The sequence below is a fragment of the Dama dama genome, chromosome 3 (genome assembly GCF_033118175.1).
Source record: "Dama dama isolate Ldn47 chromosome 3, ASM3311817v1, whole genome shotgun sequence".
Classification (NCBI taxonomy): Eukaryota; Metazoa; Chordata; class Mammalia; order Artiodactyla; family Cervidae; genus Dama; species Dama dama.
In genome coordinates this window covers 70,761,657-70,779,598 of record NC_083683.1, presented here as the reverse complement: position 1 = coordinate 70,779,598, position 17,942 = coordinate 70,761,657, and the positions used below count along the sequence as shown (strand labels likewise).

The 17,942-nt window shown below is 50.7% G+C and overlaps 1 protein-coding gene across 2 annotated transcripts; it reads right to left on the bottom strand.

The window, feature by feature from the left end:
- Window positions 1-1,403: 1,403 nt before the first annotated feature.
- On the bottom strand, window positions 1,404-9,118 carry ZBTB39 (zinc finger and BTB domain containing 39). Of its 2 annotated transcripts, none has more exons than XM_061131928.1 (2): window positions 9,100-9,118; window positions 1,404-7,148 (listed from the first exon to the last, which is right to left on the bottom strand). In XM_061131928.1, the coding sequence occupies exon 2, from the start codon at window positions 7,102-7,104 to the stop codon at window positions 4,981-4,983; it is 2,124 nt and encodes a 707-aa protein (XP_060987911.1). In that variant the 5' UTR covers window positions 7,105-7,148; window positions 9,100-9,118; the 3' UTR covers window positions 1,404-4,980. The 2 variants fall into 2 exon arrangements, with proteins under 2 accessions (XP_060987911.1, XP_060987901.1); XM_061131918.1 differs by lacking the exon at window positions 9,100-9,118 and adding an exon at window positions 8,669-8,764.
- Between the last annotated feature and the right edge of the window lie 8,824 nt (window positions 9,119-17,942).

Genomic DNA, 17,942 nt, shown 5'->3' with positions numbered 1-17,942 from the left:
TTATTTAAAGGGTCCCGTGCTAAAAACTGCTGGTTGGTGGCACAGGGCTGAAGCCTTTTTCAACGAGGGGAGTCCAGGAACCTAACAATGCAAAGAATGTATTATAAAGACTTTCCTCCCCTGAGCCCACATAAAAACCCAGCCCAGATCCAATGCCCTTATCACTGTCATCCCCAAATCAGACTCCAGAAGTTCTCTCAAGGAAACCCAGATCTACCATCTCTGTTACATTCTAGGTTACCTGAGGCCACTTTCTCAACATCTTCTTTTCTCACAGATTCCACTTGGCAACCAGTGATCACTCTGATAACACAGGTACTTCCTCAGGCCCCGAGAAGCAAGCAAGGGGATGATGGCAGCAAGGCCCCTGGCTCTGTGTGCTGAGGGCTGATGGGGGCCCGGTCCCACCAGTGTGCCCTGAGGCCAAGGGGACCGTGTCACGTCCTAACTCTAGAGGCCTGTCTCCTCTCTGCAGGGGGACGTTGGTTACCAATCTCATGAAATTAGGCCAAACCTCCGCCCCCTCTCTGACTCTGCCTCTCTCCATTCCGACACACCATGTCATGGTGAATGGCACCAGCAAGACAATTTGTGACCAACCCTCTGGGCTAACAGGAGTCCCCTTACAGATGGTCCCTCTGAAAAGGTTGGGTCATCGAGTTAATTTTCCACTAAAAACAGATCAAGTCAACCCCGGGGAATTCCAGCTACAGGAAAGGAAATGTGCTACCTGAAAGAACTCTGGCATCCGCTGAGCAGAATATTGCTACTGAGAGGATGATGGCCCAGATACTCTGAACTGTGAGGGACGAGCAGACCACAGTAAATAGGAAAAGAACTACCATTTCAAATTTCCTTTTTTTTTTTTTATTCTAAATAAAAACCACACTTTGTGCTGAACAATGGAATATAAAAGAATCAGATGTACAACGATTTTAGACATCTACTATTTGAGAAAAGAAGTTTACAAAATATACAAAACTTTACAGCAATAGATAGTAAACACTTAAATATTAGGAGGTCAGTACTTATTAATTTAATGGAAGGAGTTAAATGTCAACAACTCTTCTCAGTTTCATAAGAGATGTAGCTAGTAGAGGTGGGAGGGGAGGGTGGACTGGACAGGGGAAAGGTGTTAAAGAAACATCCAAAGTAGAAGTTGCATTTTCATTGGGATATTAAGTTTACCATGAGTAAGCACACTGAAACAAACGCTGTGTGCCCTGCTTCCTGATTTAGTCGGTGCAGGATTTAGGGAAAAGGACACACGAGGATTCCCAGATGGGCCCATTTCTGCACACAGCCCACTTCCATGCCAACAAAATCATGTCCGTGTGTAAAGAAGTGTGAATTCACTTCCAAAGTCGAATAGTCTGGGGGCCGGGGGGGGGGGGGGGGGGGTGTGGGCGGGGCGGTGATAGGGCACAGCGGGTGGTCAGAAGAGGAATATTCACCAGCAGCAAAACCTGCCTGGGGAGAAGGTCGTTCAACTCAGAGGTCTCCTAGAGACAAAAGGGTACCCATAGACCAGAAGAATGTCAGAAAGAATTTTTACCTATTTCCTGACCCCCACCCCTACCTCCTTTCTTCCCAACTAGCCATGAACCAGAGACTCCAAGGAGTCTGAAACTTCAGAGCTTCCCAACAGGTCCCGCAGCATCAGTGAGTCACTGCAGGGCAGAGGAGCGCCCCGATGCTGACCCCTTCCTCTGGCCGCGGCAGCTGCTTACAGTGGGCCATTAGGATAACAGGGGCTTCCCTGGCGGCTCAGATGGTAAAGAATCTGCCTGCAACGCAGGAGACCTGGGTTGGATCCCTGGGTCGGGAAGATCCCCTTGAGATGGGAATGGCTACCCAACCCAGTATCCTTGCCTGGAGAATTTCATGGACAGAGGAGCCTGGTGGGCTACAGTCCATGGGGTCGCAAAGAGTCAGAACGACTGAGCGACTAACACAAGAACATTAGAGTATCATCCTTTCCCTTAGGAAAAAAGGTGAGAATGGCCTTGTGTTTGCTTTAATGCTCTAGTTGCCACAAAATTCTTAATAGTTTTTAAACAAAGGGCTCTATAAATTATGTAACCAGTCCTGAGTACTGAACAAGAAAAAGAGGTGGGGGATGAAAAAGAAAAGACATTCAAGGATCAAACAGAACGAACCTTGGGACGATACAGCAGAAGACAGTGCTAAACTGGGCTCCAGGGCAGAGAGGGCAACACAACCCAATGAACAGACAATTGAAAATATTTTAAATCCAGAATAAAATTAATACCTTCCACCAGGTACCCTAGAGCGCCCTTTGCCACAAGATAGTGTTTCAAGTAAAACAGTGCGGAAAAGAGTGGCTGGTGGCAAAGGAAGCAAACGCGACTCCAAACAGAGGAAGGGCTGAGGTGTGAACAAGGGGCACACGCGGGGGACAGTGTTTGGTCAGTGAGCCTCATGAGCTACTGACCCTGCTACACGTCTGACTGCAGCCACCCATGTCACCCTGGTCAGCCACTTGGCCTCGGGAGGATCAGGGGGTGCAGTCTTTTATTTAGTGTTTTAGGGGTAAAGTTTCAAGGATTTGCTTTTTGGTTTACTGGCAAAAAGGGAAAACTTCACAGTTTCAGGTTAAGTATACAGACTACCCAGCATCAGTGATAACCCTCCGTTAAGGAAAAGGGTTTCTCCAGCACACTGATCCATTCTCAGCTACCCAGCTGGCTTCCAGGGAGTAGGCCCACTCTCAAATCTGGCCATTCAAAACTCAGTCCTCACCCACAATCTGGGAGAAACCACTCAGGCTTGAAAAGCTGAGAAGATGTTGACTGTGGTCTTTTACACACTTCCCTTCTTAAAGGACTAATGGGAAGAAAGGAAGCAGTCAGTCAGGGATGAAAAGTCTCAGCACTGCTTTCTAACGAGAATGTCCCAAGGGGACATTTAACTCATTGGATTCTGACAGTGAAAGCTGGCCACTGGGCAAGTCCCTTCAAGTAATGGTCACCTCACTGGAGAGCCATGCACACAAAACTCCGAGGCTTTATCAATTAGGGCTGGGGGTAGATCCGGGGGCAAGTCCAAAAGGGACAGGGCTTTGGTTCACTTTCATGTGTTACTATAACTTCCCAACTTCAGGAAGAATGAGAAAATATGCACACAGGGCCTTCATGTGATCTTATCCCCTCAATCCAGTCCCCAGCCGACTCAACCCCAGGATGGAAAGGGGATAAAAGGTCCAGGGATTTAACAAGACTCAACTTTCTAGAATTTACATCCATTTCCTAAAGGGCTCCCTGGGTTTATTCTGCAAGAGACTTATCTGGAGAGAAAAGCATTTGCTTGTTTAAAGGCTTGACCTGTTCTCCCCTAGTTCAAGCCCCTGTTCCCCAAATATCTGGTGGCCAGGACTGTCCCCTGGAATATGGCTACTTGCTAGGGAGAAGCTCATTTTCCTGAAGTCTCTTAGCCAACAGAGATGCTGGGTAATATGTATACAAAAACAAAAATAAATAAATATTAATGTCCAAAAAGGCTTTGTGAGTTAATTAAAACTACTTGCTTGTAAAACAGCCCGGGGTGCTGCTGAGTCCCACGAGGGCCAGGGGCAGGGCCGAGGCCAGGGACCCCCAGAGCTCGCCTGAGCAGGTGAGGTAGTATGGGCTTCGGAGGTGCCACCTTGTGAGATGCGAGATCTGAGGGCTTTCTCCCTCAAGCCTTCTTTGGGCAAGATCCCCTCAAAAGGCAACTAAGAACAGTCAACCAGCAACCCCGACTGGGAGATCCATTACCCAGTCACCTGGAGAGGGCCTGAACCAGCTGTCGGCCAAGTGCACCCTCTGGTGGCCATGCAACGACAGACCAGGATAAATCCAGCAGGTCAAAGCCGCCAAAGCTGCCAAAACTCTGGCCCAGTTAGCAGAGTAAACAACAGGTTCCCTGACTGGGGCAGACAAAAAGTACATCCAGCTACTTGGGTCCCTTTAATCCTGAAGGGCTCACAGTCCACCCGTCCACCTCACGGGGTCTTCCCGTCTACACTACAGGCCAAACACACTTCTCGGTGGGAGACTGGATGCAAATTAAGGCAAGGCTGCTGCTTCAGAGACATCCCCACCCTTCCACCAGGAAACTCAGGGTCGAGGGAGGCAGCCAGACAAGTGATGACTACATCAGAGTAGCTCCCTGTCTTTTTTGCCCACAGGGAAAGCCTGACATCCTGGGCCACCACTCCATAAGATCACATTTCTTTGGAATTGAGGGGAAAAGAGAAATCTCCCTTCCTGTCCGTCCCAGGCTGCTGCTTTCGGCAGCACTGCAGGACACCTCTTAGCGGCTGGCAAGGATTCATCCCAAAGCTTTCAGACCTAAACAGAAAGCTTTGTCCCCGGTTTGGATCTAGCTGCCAAGAGATTTTACAGTCCAATCAGCAGATTCGAGCCCTGGAACAAGCAGGCCCCTCATCCCTGACAGCGTGCCCCGATGAGTGCTGGGACCAGCACCCAAGGGGGAGCTGCCTTGTCTTTCCTGAATGACCACATTCCCAAAATCTCTCTCCTAGCTGGCTGTCCCGGTTGGAGGTCCGGCAATAATACCCACAGTGAAAACCTCTCTCCACCTCCTGTTCAGTGAGGCTGTTGGTTGGATTCTTAGCAGCATAAAACCTATCAGTAAACTAAAACTCAAGAGGCTGGGGAAGGGAATCTAGCTGACACCAACTGCCTGATGAGATCCCAAAACCAGCCTCCAAAGAATCAAAGACACAGCCCTCCACGGACAAGAACAGCTAAGGAGGTAAGCACGACAGGGCCGCTGCTTCTCAGAAACAGTTAGTGTTCATGTGCTATATATTCTTTTGTCTTCTTTAAACACAGGACAGAACAGAATTCCTAGCAAGGCATAACTGTAACTTCAGGTGGGGCAGGACCAACAGCCACTAGGAAACCAATGTCCTGGCTGCCGCCTGGGCGCTCCCCCGGCTCTGTGGGGACCCAGTCAGCTGTCCGGATTCTTGTCCGCTTCTTTGGAATGGATGATGTACATGAAGGTCTGCTCGATGGTGAAGTCAGGGGGGAGGCTGCCTTTGTGCACGCCGACGTGCTTGCTCATGAGGTTGAGCGTGGAGCTGTAGTGGCCGCAGACCGTGCAGCGGTACATGAGCGCCCCCGCGTGCGTCTTCAGGTGGCACTTGATGGTCGAGCGGCCGCGGAAGAACTTGTGGCACACCTTGCACTGGTACGGCTTCTCGCCCGTGTGGATCCGCCGATGGTAGTTGAACTCACTCGTGTGGGCAAACCTTTTGCCGCACACCTTGCAGCTATACTTGCTGTTCCCAGGTTGACCTTGCAGCGCCAGCTCCTCGCTTAGGAACTCCTCTGCTGGCAGCTTCCGCTTCTGGAGAGCTGGGTTCTGGAGCCCAAAGCCAGGCCGTGTGTCAAGGCCACTGTTGCACTTGTGCTGGCTGACGTGGTAGCGATAGGCAGCCTCCGACTTGAAGCTCTGGCTGCACAAGTGGCAGTGGAAGAGGGCATCTTCCAGGCTTTGGTGCACAGCCATGTGCTTCTCCAGGAGATGCCAGTCCACAAAGCTGTTTGCACACACGGAGCAAGAGAAGACAGAGATGCCTAGGTGGGCAAGTGTGTGCCACATGAGGCTGCAGAGGTTGAGGTGGCGCTGGTCACAGACGCTGCAGGCCTGGCCCTTCAGGTTCAGGTGGTCAAGGATATGGCCCCGGACCACGTGGAAATCTTTGGCCAGTGCCTTCCCACAGGCAGCACATTTCAGCTCTGCAGAGACCGCCCCTGCAAAGAGACCCAGCTTCCCAGGCAAGGGGTCGTTGGGGTGGACGATGGTGTTGTTCTCAAATATTCCATCCCGCCGGTGGAGGGTCAATTGCCACTGGGTAAAGAACTTAGTTTCACACATGTCGCAGGAGAAGAGGAAAATCCCGATGTGGGAGAGAACATGGGTGACCCGGGAGTTCCGGTCCTGGAAATGGGTCTCACAGACCTTGCAGTTGCCAGTCAGCAGGTCCACGTGGTCCCGAGCATGCTGTCGGATCAGTTGAATGTTGGGCTCTAGAACCTTCTTGCATACCTGGCAGGGCATGGCCTTATTCTCTCGGTTTTCACTCTCTCCAAAAGTTAGCTCATCCTCACTGTCGTCACTCAACTCAATCACCTCCTCAGCTGTGCCAATCTCCTCGGTGGGGTCTTCAAACTGCAGGTCGTCATCCCCCAGGTCCTCCAGTTGGAGCTCATCCATCTGCCCAAAGCTTGGGTCTTTGGAATGGTCGCTGTTGCTCAGACAGGAGTTGGTCCCAGTGGTGATGTCTACTGCACTGTCAGGGGTGAAGAAGCTGTTCTTACCGAAGTCTCCGTTGCTCTGGACTTTGTACGGCTGGCAGGAGCTGGTGCTGGTTTGCATGCCCGTGCTGACAGTGCCCAGGACTGGCTGGCCCCCCACGCTGGGGACGGATGTGAACGGAGCAGGGGCATCGTGGTCTTCTGACTTTGGTGGCAGGGGCTGCAGGCTGTGGTTAGTGTCACTGGTAACATTTCTCTCCTCCTCTTTATAGCTTCCTCCAGCATCACTAGGTAACACATAGTTTCTATCAGAACCAAAGTGCTCCCCGCCACCCCGGAGTTCTCCAAGGGGATGGGGGTGTTCTGCTGAGCTACAACTCGGGGTACCAGAGTGGTTCTCACTGGTGCTGCTCAGGGGCTTGGCCACAGCAGTGCTCTCCAGGTCAGGAAAGGTGGAGTGACAGGCCCGGAGGAGATCCTCCATACCCAGACGCTCCGCTACCTCGTAGATGACCCCGACGTTGATCAGGTCCGTGAAGAGTTCCGACGTGTAGACAAAGCTCAGAATCTTCTCGAAGTTGGCAGGGGTGATGAAGTCCACCACGTAGGTCCTGGCAGCATCAAGCCCAGTGTTGAGGAAGAGGTTCTGGAAGTAGCCAGCCGCGCAGGCCAGCACGGCTTTGTGGGCCGGGAAGGAACGGCTCCCCACCACGATGGTGACATCGCACATGGTCTCCGAGAGCCGGCACTTGTTGAGTTCTTTCAGCAGGTTGTTGGGGTGGTTGGTGCTTTGCAGTTTGATCCTCATGCCCATCTTAGCAGCTCCTGTGAAGTTGCCTCTTTATCAGCACAGTTAATCTGCGGATAGCAAAAGGAAAAGGTGGATGGCCAAACACATCCTTGTAGGTGAAGAGCTCTGCGGGACAAAATGCCACCGTCTGCATGTTTTCAAGCCCCAGGGAGAGAGCAGGCGTGAATGGACACACACTTGCTCCATTCTGCTGGAGGGGACAATGACAGCGCAAGTGATGGGACAGTGACCTTTCTCCCTGCACATCCTCCAAGACAGAGTGATCACGAAAAAAATCCAAAAATATTGAAAAAAAACCTGATAAACTGGCCTGTAAGAGAAGCTGGAGGCCTGACTGGACAGAAGCTAGTGCTTTAAAGCCAAGTCCAAAGCATCCTCTTGATACCTTCTTATATTTCATTACCAGAGCAACTGGTTCAAACTTTTCTCATATTAATTTCCTAATTTCTTCCTGAATACAAGCTTTCCTATCTCACTGAGTATATTCTCTTCCCTTACTAGGCCAAATGCCATACACATACTTGAACACAATGATCAAGCTCCATTAGCTACTAGGGGAAAGATAAGGATGCTTTATCCTTTCCTTTCCTTTCACTGCTGTGTTCTTTCAAGCCCTAAAATAAATCACTTGCTTATTCTTGAGTTCCCATCTTTCCCTATCCAAGCTACCTGCCTCCTCGCCCAGGGCCATTCAGATACTGCTCTATCACATTCCCTGTAGCTTGTGCATGAAGCAAGAGAAGTAAAGTAAAGAAGAACACAACTATGGTATTTAAAATTACCTAAATAGTCTTCAGGTCTTTTTTCCCCTACCCTTTTCAGGAGCTATGCTTATGTTGACCAGAACTGAGAGATTTACCTGATGCCTGGAGATAGGGTTTGGAATAAGAAGCCACCAATTACACAGGTAACTCCTAAAGTACCATTCCCCCCACCCCTCCCTTTTTGAGTCGTGCAGGCCAGGAAAAAAGCCAAACTCGTTGCCCTCTCCTTCTGCCTCACGACTCGCCCTGTGCAACACAGCCCCCTTCCTCCACCTCACCACACTGGACTAACTCCCAACTTTTTCTGGGGCCCAGGAAGCCTCTGAGCTTCGTTGGGTACCAGCGAAGGCTCTCCGGGGCCCCGGTGGCCACACGTCAAAGGTCAGCAGGTCGGGGCACCGGGAAGCCCGAGCGGCAGTGGGAGGGGACGGATTCGGAACTTCTGAGAAGGGACCCCAACAACCGCGCGGCGCCACGGTCTCGGGAGGGTCGAACTCGGGAGGAAGGGCGTTGGATCGGCTGGGGCACTCCATCGGGGGGCACCGAGCACCTCGATCCCTCCCCCAAACGGCCGGGAATCCCTCAGGGCGACCTCGGGCGGGGGTGAGCGGGCGGCGGCGGGGCGCCAGGCCGGCCGGGGGTCGCAGGCTTCGGCGGCGGGGCCGGCGGGGGCCGGTGCGCGGCTGGGGGACGAGGGACCCGGCCGAGAGCAGCGGGCGGGAGGGAGCCCGGCGAGAGCGAGAGGAAGGCCGGGCCGAGGGGCGGGCCTCGGCCAGGGCAGCCCTCGGCCTGGCCGCGCTTACCCGGCTCCGCGGGGCCCGAGCACCATCGCCGCCGCCGCCTCACACAAAGGCCCCGGCCCGCCCGCCTCGCGCCCGGCCCGACGAGGAGGCGGCGCCGCCGGCCGCGGCCAGACTCTCCATCCGCCGCGCCGCTCGCCGCGCCGGCCCGGGCCGCCCCCGCCGCCCGCCCGCAGCGCCCCCCGCCGTCCCGGAGGAGGCAGCGCCCCCGCCGCCCGCCCGCCGCGCCCCCCGCCGGCGGGGCCGGGCGCGAGGCGGGCGGGCCGGGGCCTCCGCGCCCGCGGGGGAGCCCGGGCCCACCCCCGACCGCCGCGAGGCCCCCGCGGGCGTCTGCCAGGACGTTTCCAGCCCTCCCCGCCACGGCCACCCAGGCCTGCCCCTTTCTGGAGCACTGATCCTGTAGGTGCCGGACCGCTCCCCCCTCGCCCTGGTACCTGGAGAGGGAAAAACCCTCTCCCAAGGCTAAGCTTAAATCGCCTCCCCGGTTCTACAGCTCACAGTCCCAAAAGTTTGCTCTCAAAACGTCTGCTGGTGTAGTTTCAGAAACAGTCGTAAGATTGCCACTGTGACTATTTGTCTCCTCCGCTAGGCAGTGCGCTTCCTGAAGGCAGGCGCTGTGGTTCTGCACCCGGCTGTCTCCGCCCGCCCACCCCGACACCCAGGCTCTGGGTCACAGGAAAGGTGCGCAGCAAAGCCTGTTTGAATGACGGAACCAGTGCTTGAGCGCTGGGCTCCCGGCGGACCACCCTCTGGAAGTTCACTGTGGACCCTCCTTCCAGCTGCGCCGCCAAATGAAGGATTTCACAGGATTCCACCGCACCTTGGCAGCGCAGGCCTGTTTCGGGCAGCCTGTCCTTCCAACATATGCTTCTTTGGCATAAGGATTATTTTTTAAGAAGCAGCAGACAGCGGAGACGCTCTGAAAAATGAGCAGAGGTTACCCTTTTGTAAGAGTTATTTACATTTATAAGGGAAATGTCCATTTGTCTCTGAACCGGGAAGAGAAGGGTAGATAATGTCAAGAAAGTCTTAGTTTTCCTGGGTATCTCCCGTGTATATAGGAAGTATACATATTGTTATACTTCTGTTTCTCTTTTCCTGTTATGCTGTCTTTTATTATTTACTCATCCAAGAACCTCCAAGGGTAGAGGGGGAATTATTTTTCCTCCGCCACTTCTTCCACTCTTTGTAGAGCTACATTTCTCTGCTTCCGCCCTTTACTGCAGCACCTACCCTTCACATCTCCCCAGATGTTCCTGCCCAAGATTTGTCATCAAACCGAAACTTTGCCTGAGTTTCACTGAGAGATGTGATCAAAGCTTAAGGCATGAGCACCATTGCCAGCTATCACTCTGAAGTTCTCCCCACAGCTTTTACTGTGGCAATCCACAGGTCCATGAAGGTTTTTTTTTGGCTGAATCTTTGTGTATTCACAGGTCATGACTTCAGGCTTACAGGTTTTTCAGTCGATCATACTTTTGATTCCCTTTTTGACATTCCAGTCTTAGAGAAATCATTGGCTTGGTGGTTAGCAGCTGAGGACACACATTTAAAGCTTTTAGGAGAATATAGGATGCCGGAGGGACTACTATGATGATTACAAGCCAGACAATTCCCAATGTCTGGAGTGCACTTCAGAGCCATGGTCCCCAAGACCCAAAGGAATCAAAATCAAACCAGTCAAAGAGAGATCACTTTGAGGGGTCTTTAGAGGGATCACCTTTCAAAGTGGCTTATTCAGTAATCTTAGGTAGCTGAGTTCAGCCTCCCCAGAAGTGTTAATTTAGGTATGATAGGTGGTGGTGGCCATAGCATAGATACCTGCTTGTTCAGCTAAAAGAAAACCTAGAACAACTTCGGCTAGAGAGCCTAAGGATTTTTGTTTGGACAGGTATTGCTCTAGCAGTACATTCAGCAAAGTCTTCCAGAGTTGAGGAGAGATTCCTGATCATATAGCCTCATCTGTACTCACTCCTAACCAGGAGCAGAGGGCTTATAAGCAAATCCTGAATCATGAAGGCCTCCTGGTAGATCCTTTCTAATTTGATGATGTAAATTCAGGGGAGTTGACGCAATGAGGTGAAGAATTTGCATAGGGCCTTAAAGAACAATCTCTCTTCCAGCATCCCCATTGATTACAACTGAGATATCAATCCCTGGGGAAGCATTTTGATGATGGGTCCCTAGGAGGATGTAATAGGGGAGGCCTGGGTGTTGTTCTAGATACTTTTTGTGTTTTTAGTAAGATTTTGCCGTTTTTGTGGTATTTATAGCTTCTGGAACCGTCATCTTAGACATAAAATAGGCAGGTATGCCAGAAGGCGGTGTGCTTCGCTCTTTGGAGCTTACGAATCCTGTTCTGTTTTTAGCTAAGATTTTGGGTGTCTTGAAGCTAAACTAATACCTAAAAGGAATTGCCACTGGGTTGGAGATTATGTGGTGTTTTACAAGTGTTGTCTCTTTGCATGGAAATTTTATTGATGTTGGCATTCTATGACCAAATTTTCCTAGAATGGGAGTCTCTCTGTTAGGTGATGAGCACTTTAACAGCTTTTAAATGCTCAGCAGTTTTTGTGGCTTGTTGGCTTGGAAGCTTCCCGTTAACAATAGCCTTTATCTACACTAAGACAGACAATCAAGCATGTGCGTCTTAACACACCAGCAGTAACCAAGAAATGTCACTGCAGCTCGGCCAAGAAAAGTCCCTGTGTGTCCCACCAACAATTCCCATGAATCTGGGGGCTGGATAAAGACTGAACCGGCAGATGCCAAAAGGGCTGCAGGCTGACTCCAAACAATTAGGAACCGCAGCTGCTCCCAGCAGTCCCAAGCCTGCAATCTGGCAAAGATCTCAGACGGATGTGGGACTGCAGACTGAAGACCAGCAGTCCCCACTGCGGAGCCTGGGGACAAACCAGCCGCTGAGGGTCTTCGCTCAAATTGGGGAATCACAGTCTGAACAGCAGGCTGGGGGACTGGGTTCTGGCTGGACTCATCTGCCAGCTCGAGCTGAACAGCCCTGGATTGGAACACCACTTACATTAGGAGGCTGACGCAGAGTGGCCCTCAGAACCGAGAGGAACTTATCTGTGGCCCTTGGAAACAGCGAGAGACAGAGAACGCAAAAGGGTTTGCAGGGACCATGCCTGTTTCTTATTGTCTCTGAAGCCATCAGAGGTCTCCTTCAGTCCTACTGTTGACAGTGAATCTCTTAAAAAACTATTCAACTGAGTAAATTTGAAGGTTTAATAGGCTTTACTCAACAATTCAGGACTGGGCAGCATCCCATTTAGCACATAGAAAAGAGCTCTAAAGAACCGTACAAAATAGAAGGCTTTTATAAGCAAAAGGGACCAGGAAAAGGAAGTTTCTATCAAAGAGTTGTTAAAAAAAAAAAAAATAGGCACAAAATGGAGTCACTTGTGCTAAGCTCTATGCCAGCAAAACAATCTTAATTGCTGTTTCAGCCTCTCCCAGGAAAGTGAATTTTAACCAGTCAATGTGAAATTACCTAGCCAGCACAAGCGAGGTAATCACCCCAAAGACACTTACCTTCCCCCAAAGGAAGGTGGTCTTGTCTGAAACAATCCTTTCTTTTATTTGTGACTTCCTTGTCCCATCCTCTTTCTGCCTTTAAAAACTTCTTCTTTTAACAACTCTTTAGAGCACCTTTCTATTTGCTAGATGGAATGCCGCTTGATTCAAATATGATATAATTAGAAGCTCAGTCATGTTCAACTCTTTGCACCCTCATGGATTGCAGCCCGCCAGGCTCCTCTATCCATGGAATCCTCCAGGCAAGAATACTGGAGTGGGTAGGCATTCCCTTCTCCAGGGATCTTCCCAACCCAGGGATCCAACCCGTGTCTCCCGCATTACAGATAGATTCTTTACCGTCTGAGCCACCGGAAAAGCCCACTTGAGTCATGGATCATTGAATAAAGTCAGTTAGATCTCCAAACTTGGTAGAGTTTTGCTTTTCAACAGAGCGGATTGTCTCAGGCAATCCACTTTTGTCTCCCTTCCTTTAAGTAACTCCAGGTAATTCCAGATTGCCTGGTTAAAGGTCACATTCCTGGGAGAGGCTAAGATTGCAGTTAGGGTAGGCATTAAGTCTTGGACAACCGACACGGGACTTAGTACAAGTCATTCCATTTGGGGCTGTTTCTTTTATTAACACAACCGGTAGACTCCTAAGCTCTAGCATGACTCTGAGACATTAGGCTGCAAGACTTGAGTCTTGGGCCTGTTCAATCTTTCTGACCAACTGCCTTAACCATCTCTGGAGTGCTGACCCTGGTAAATGTACTTCACATGTTTACAAATCCCCTAAAGTTGTAGATTAAAGTTTATATTATTTATACCTGTGATTTTGTTATTTATAATAAGAAATACATGTATTTAATCTTCACCACCATTTCTAACAGGCTTCTCTGATAGCTCAGTTGATAAAGAATCTGCCTGTGATGCAGGAGACCCCGGTTTGATTCCTGGGTTGGGAAGACCCCCTGGAGAAGGGACGGACAGGCTGCCCGCTCCAGTGTTTTTGGGTTTCCTTAGTGATTCATACAGTAAAGAATCCGCCTGCAATGCGGGAGACCTGGGCTCAATCCTTGGTTTGGGAAGATCCCCTGGAGGAGGGCATGGCAACCCATTCCAGTATTCTTGCCTGGAGAATCCCATGGACAGAGGATCCTGGCGGGCTACAGTCCATGGGGTCACAAAGAGTTGGACACAGCTGAGTGACCAAGCACACCGTTTCTAACACAGAGCTCCTAAAACAATTGGAAGTTCCTAAGTGATGAGAGCCATAATGATGTCTTTAGTTATGTTACTGAGTGACTTTGGGACTGCACCTAAAGATGGAGGCTGGTTGCCAGGAGAACCAATTTTATAATGAAATGGAACTTTTGGTCCCAAGCCTCTGCCCTTCAGGGAGGAAAGAGGAGCTGGAGGTTAAATCAGTTATCACTGGTCAATGATTTAATCAATCATACTTATGTAATGACGCATCCATAAAATCTTGAAAGAACTGGGTTTGGAGTGCTTCTGGATTGGTGAAAATGTGGAGATTCAAAGAGAGGAAGGTGGCATGCTCAGAGAGACCATGGAAGCTCCACACCCCTTTCCCCATACCTTGCCTCATGCATCTCTTCCATCTGGTGTTCCCAAGTTATATTCTTTTATAATAAACTGGTGACCTGTGAGTAAACGTCTCCTGAGTTCTATGAACCGCAGTAACAAATCAGTGGGACACAAGGAGAGGACTGTGAGGCCCTCCAATCTGTAGACAGTAACAACTTGGGTCTGAGATTGACGTCTGCAGAGGTCGAGATGGCAGAGGAGAAGGAGGATGTGGAGTTCATCTCTCCCCACAAATGCATCAAGACTACATCTACAAATGGAACATGTCTCGCAGAACCCTAGCTGAACACTAACAGAGGACCATGGATGCCCAAAAGGACAAGAAAAATCCCTACATAATGGAGTAGGATGATAAAATGAAAGTGTTAAGATGCCCAATCCTGTCCAACTCTTTGTGACCCCATGGACTGTGGCACACCAGGCTCCTCTGTCCATGGAATTCTCCAGGCAAGAACACTGGAGTGGGTTGCCATTCCCTTCTCCAGGGAATCTTCCCGACCCAGGGATCCAACCCAGGTCTCCTGCATTGCAGGCAGATTCTTTACCATCTGAGCCACCAGGAAGCCCAGTAAAAGAAGAAAGGAAAAAGAAGAAGAAAGGAAGGAGGACTGGATCAGTGCCCCTCAAGAGAGGGGCTGAAGGAGTGGAAAGGTTTCTGCATCCAGGGAAGCCCCCTCACCAGCAGGGGGACAGAAGGGGAGCTTTGGGGGCCATGGGGGAAGAGTGCAGTAACTCGTCCGCGGCAGGCAGAACAGAGTGAGACCTAAACACAGGGTCCTTGCCACAGCCCTGAACCCCCCATCCTGAGACCTGTATCCGCTAACACTCATAGGGACTGGGGGCTGGAACATGAGGTTTGGAGAGCAAACCCAGGGAGAAGACTGCTGTTAGCTGCAAGGAGATAGCCTGAGGGGACGGGAGTGAGGAAATGTGCAACCCGGAACACTTGAGGGGGAAACCCTGGCTGCCATAGAAGCCAAGCGCCATTGTTGGACGAGGATGGAGCCTCCGTTGCAGACTCTGTCCCCACACGCTGGGCCCTGCCTCCCTGGGCCTAAGAGAGGCCCCCACTGGCTCGAGCTCTCTTGTGCCCACGGCCTCCTCCGCCCTGCGTGCCCGTTACGCCAGGGCTCCCCCGACCTGGGCCCCACACCACCTGCTCACCTGCTCCTCCCAAGGCAGAGCTGTGTGTTCCACGGCAGCCTTGAGAGTCGGCGCCAGTGGGGCCTGAACCCCAGGGGCCGTGCAGCCAAGGAGAAAAGGCTAAAATCTGTCCTAGCAGTGCACAAACCCTGAAATGAGACCCAGTGGCCAGGTTTGTACATTCAAGCACCTACAGAGCATCTGAGTGGGCCATGAGTGCTCCTGCAGCCAAGATGGGCCTAGTTTTAGCACCTACAGATTTTGTGGGCACATACAAGGAGACGTTGGGCCAGGCTAGAGTTCGAACTGCCCCTAAAGCCCAGAGAGTCCGATCCATGAATACTGGTATCCTGGGACCTGACTTCAGAGGATCTGTGCTGGTGGTCTGGTGAAAACAACGTCTGAGAGACATAGGGTCAGTTGCCAGCATAGCCACAGTTAAGGTGGGGCTGGGAGCAGCGCCAGCAACAGCGTAAACTGAGAGCTCGTTGACACCACGAAGCTCGTCTCCAGGTGAGCAGCTCCAGACGAGGAACGCTGGTGGTTTAGTCGCCCAGTCGTGTCCGACTCTTGCGACCCCGGGCACTGTAGCCCGCCAGGCTCCTCTGCCCATGGGATTCTGCAGGCAAGGGTACCGGAGTGGGTTGCCATTTCCTTCTCCAGGGGATCTTCCTCACCCAGGGATTGAACCCGTGTCTCCTGAAGCTCCTGCATTGCAGGCAGATTATTCACTGCTAAGCCAAGCTCACAGCCACCTCCAAACACACCCCTTGACACGGCCCTGCCTATCAGAGGGACAAGGCCTGGCTCCACCCACGAGATGGCAGACACCAATCCCTCCCACCAGGAAGTCTACACAAGCCCCTGGACCAACCTCACCCCCACCAAGGTGGGCAGGCACAAGAAGCAAAAGGAACTATGATCTTGCAGCCTACGGAAAAGAGACCATGAATGCAGAAAGTTAGACAAAATGAGATGACAAAGAAATAAGTTGCAAATGAAGGAACAAGAGAAAAACCCACAAGAACAACTAAATGAAGAGGAGATAGGCAATCTACTTGAAACAAAAAAAATTCAGAGTAACGATAACAAAGATGATCCAACATCTTGGGGGGGGAGGGGACTGGAGGCACAGATTGAGAAGATACAAGAAATGCTTAACAAACAGCTAGAGGATTTAAAGAAAAAACAGATGAATAACGAAATGAAAATGAAATGTTTAGTGAAATGAAAAATACACTAGAAGGAATCAACAGCAGAAGAACAAATTAGTGAGCTGGGAGACAGAGTGGTGGGAATCACTGCCTTAAAACAGAACACAGAAAGAAGAATGAAAAGAATAGAAAAGAGCAGTCTGGGACAATATTAAACACACCAACATTAGCATTATAGGGGCCCCAGAAGGAGAAGAGAAAGGGTCTGAGAAAATATTTGAAGATATTATAGCCAAAATTTCCCTCCCATGAGAAAGGAAGCACCCACTCAAGTCCAGGAAGTGTAGAGAATCCCATAGAGGATCAACCCAAGGAGGAACACACCAAGACATATAGTAATCAAACTGAAAAAAATTAAATAAACAGAAAAGTAGTAGAAGCAGCAAGGGAAAAGCAACAAATAACATACAAGGGAACCTCCATAAAGTTTTCAGTTGATTTTTCAGCAGAAACTCTGCAGGCCAGAAGGGAGTGACACAACATATTTCGAGTGATAATTGAAGGGAAAATTTACAACAGAGGATACTCCACACAGCAAGGCTCTCGTTCAGACTTGAAGGCGAAATCAAAAGCTTTACAGACAAGCAACAGCTAAGAGAATTCAGCACCACCAAACCAGCATTGCCGCAAATGTTAAAGGAACTTCTCCATGTTAAAGGAAAGGAAGTGTTAAATGAAATGCTAACAACTTAAAGCAAGCTTGTACATATGTGGACTGCTAAATCAAAACCTCATGGGAACAGCAAATCCCAAAACTACAATAGATACAAACACAAAAATGAAAAAGTGGACTTGCCTCCTGGTCCAGTGGTTAAGAATCCACCTGCCAATGCAGGGGACATGGGTTTGATCCCTGGTCTGGGAGGACCCCACCTTCTGCAGGGCAGCTAAGCCCAGGCACCACGACGGCTGAGCCCACACTCTGGAGCCGACAAGCCACAGCTTCTGAGCCCGAGCGCAGCTGATACTGAAGCCCGCGCACCCCAGGGGCCGTGCTTTGCAACAAGAGACGCCACCACAATGAGAAGCCTGGGCATCACAAGTAGAGGGTAGCCCCTGCTCACCTAACCAGAGAAAGCCCTCACGCAGTGATGGGGACGCAGCACAGCCAAAAATAAGTAAATAAAACTGCAGAACAGAAAGACAAATAGCACTTGATATAACTCGCTTGTGGAGTCTAGAAAAATGGTACAAATGAACCTATTTGTAAAACGGAAATTGGGTCACAGGGGCAAGGGAGAGAAGGACAGCTGGGAGACTGGGAGCGACACACAGACATTGCTCTGTGTAAACAGATAGCTAAGGAGAGCCTACTGCGTGGCACAGGGGACCGCATTCTCCTCTCTGACGACCTGTACGGGCTCCCTGGGGGCTCTGACCGTGAAGGGTCTGCCCGCAACGCAGGAGACCTGGGTTTGATCTCTGGGTCGGGAAGATCCTCTGGAGAAGGGAACGGCTACCCACTCCAGCCAGTGTTCTTGGCTGGAGAACCCCCTGGACAGAGGAGCCTGGCAGTCTGCAGTCCCTGGAGTCACAAAGAGTCAGACAGGACTGAGCGACCAACCCCGAGCTGAACGGAGTGACCTGTGTGGGAACAGAGTATGAGAAGGAGTGGGTTTATGTGTCTGTGTGACCGATTCACTTGGCTGTACCGCAGAAAGTAACAGCGTTGTAACCCGACGATATTCTAATTTAAAATTAATTTTAAAATGATAAACAAAAATTTTTTAAATTAATAAATAAACGTTAAAAGATTGGCGTCTGGCGTTGTTCCA

What these genes read in the sequence shown, in the direction of transcription:
- ZBTB39 (XM_061131928.1), bottom strand. Translation starts at nt 7,104, where the DNA reads ATGGGCATGAGGATCAAACTGCAAAGCACCAACCACCCCAACAACCTG.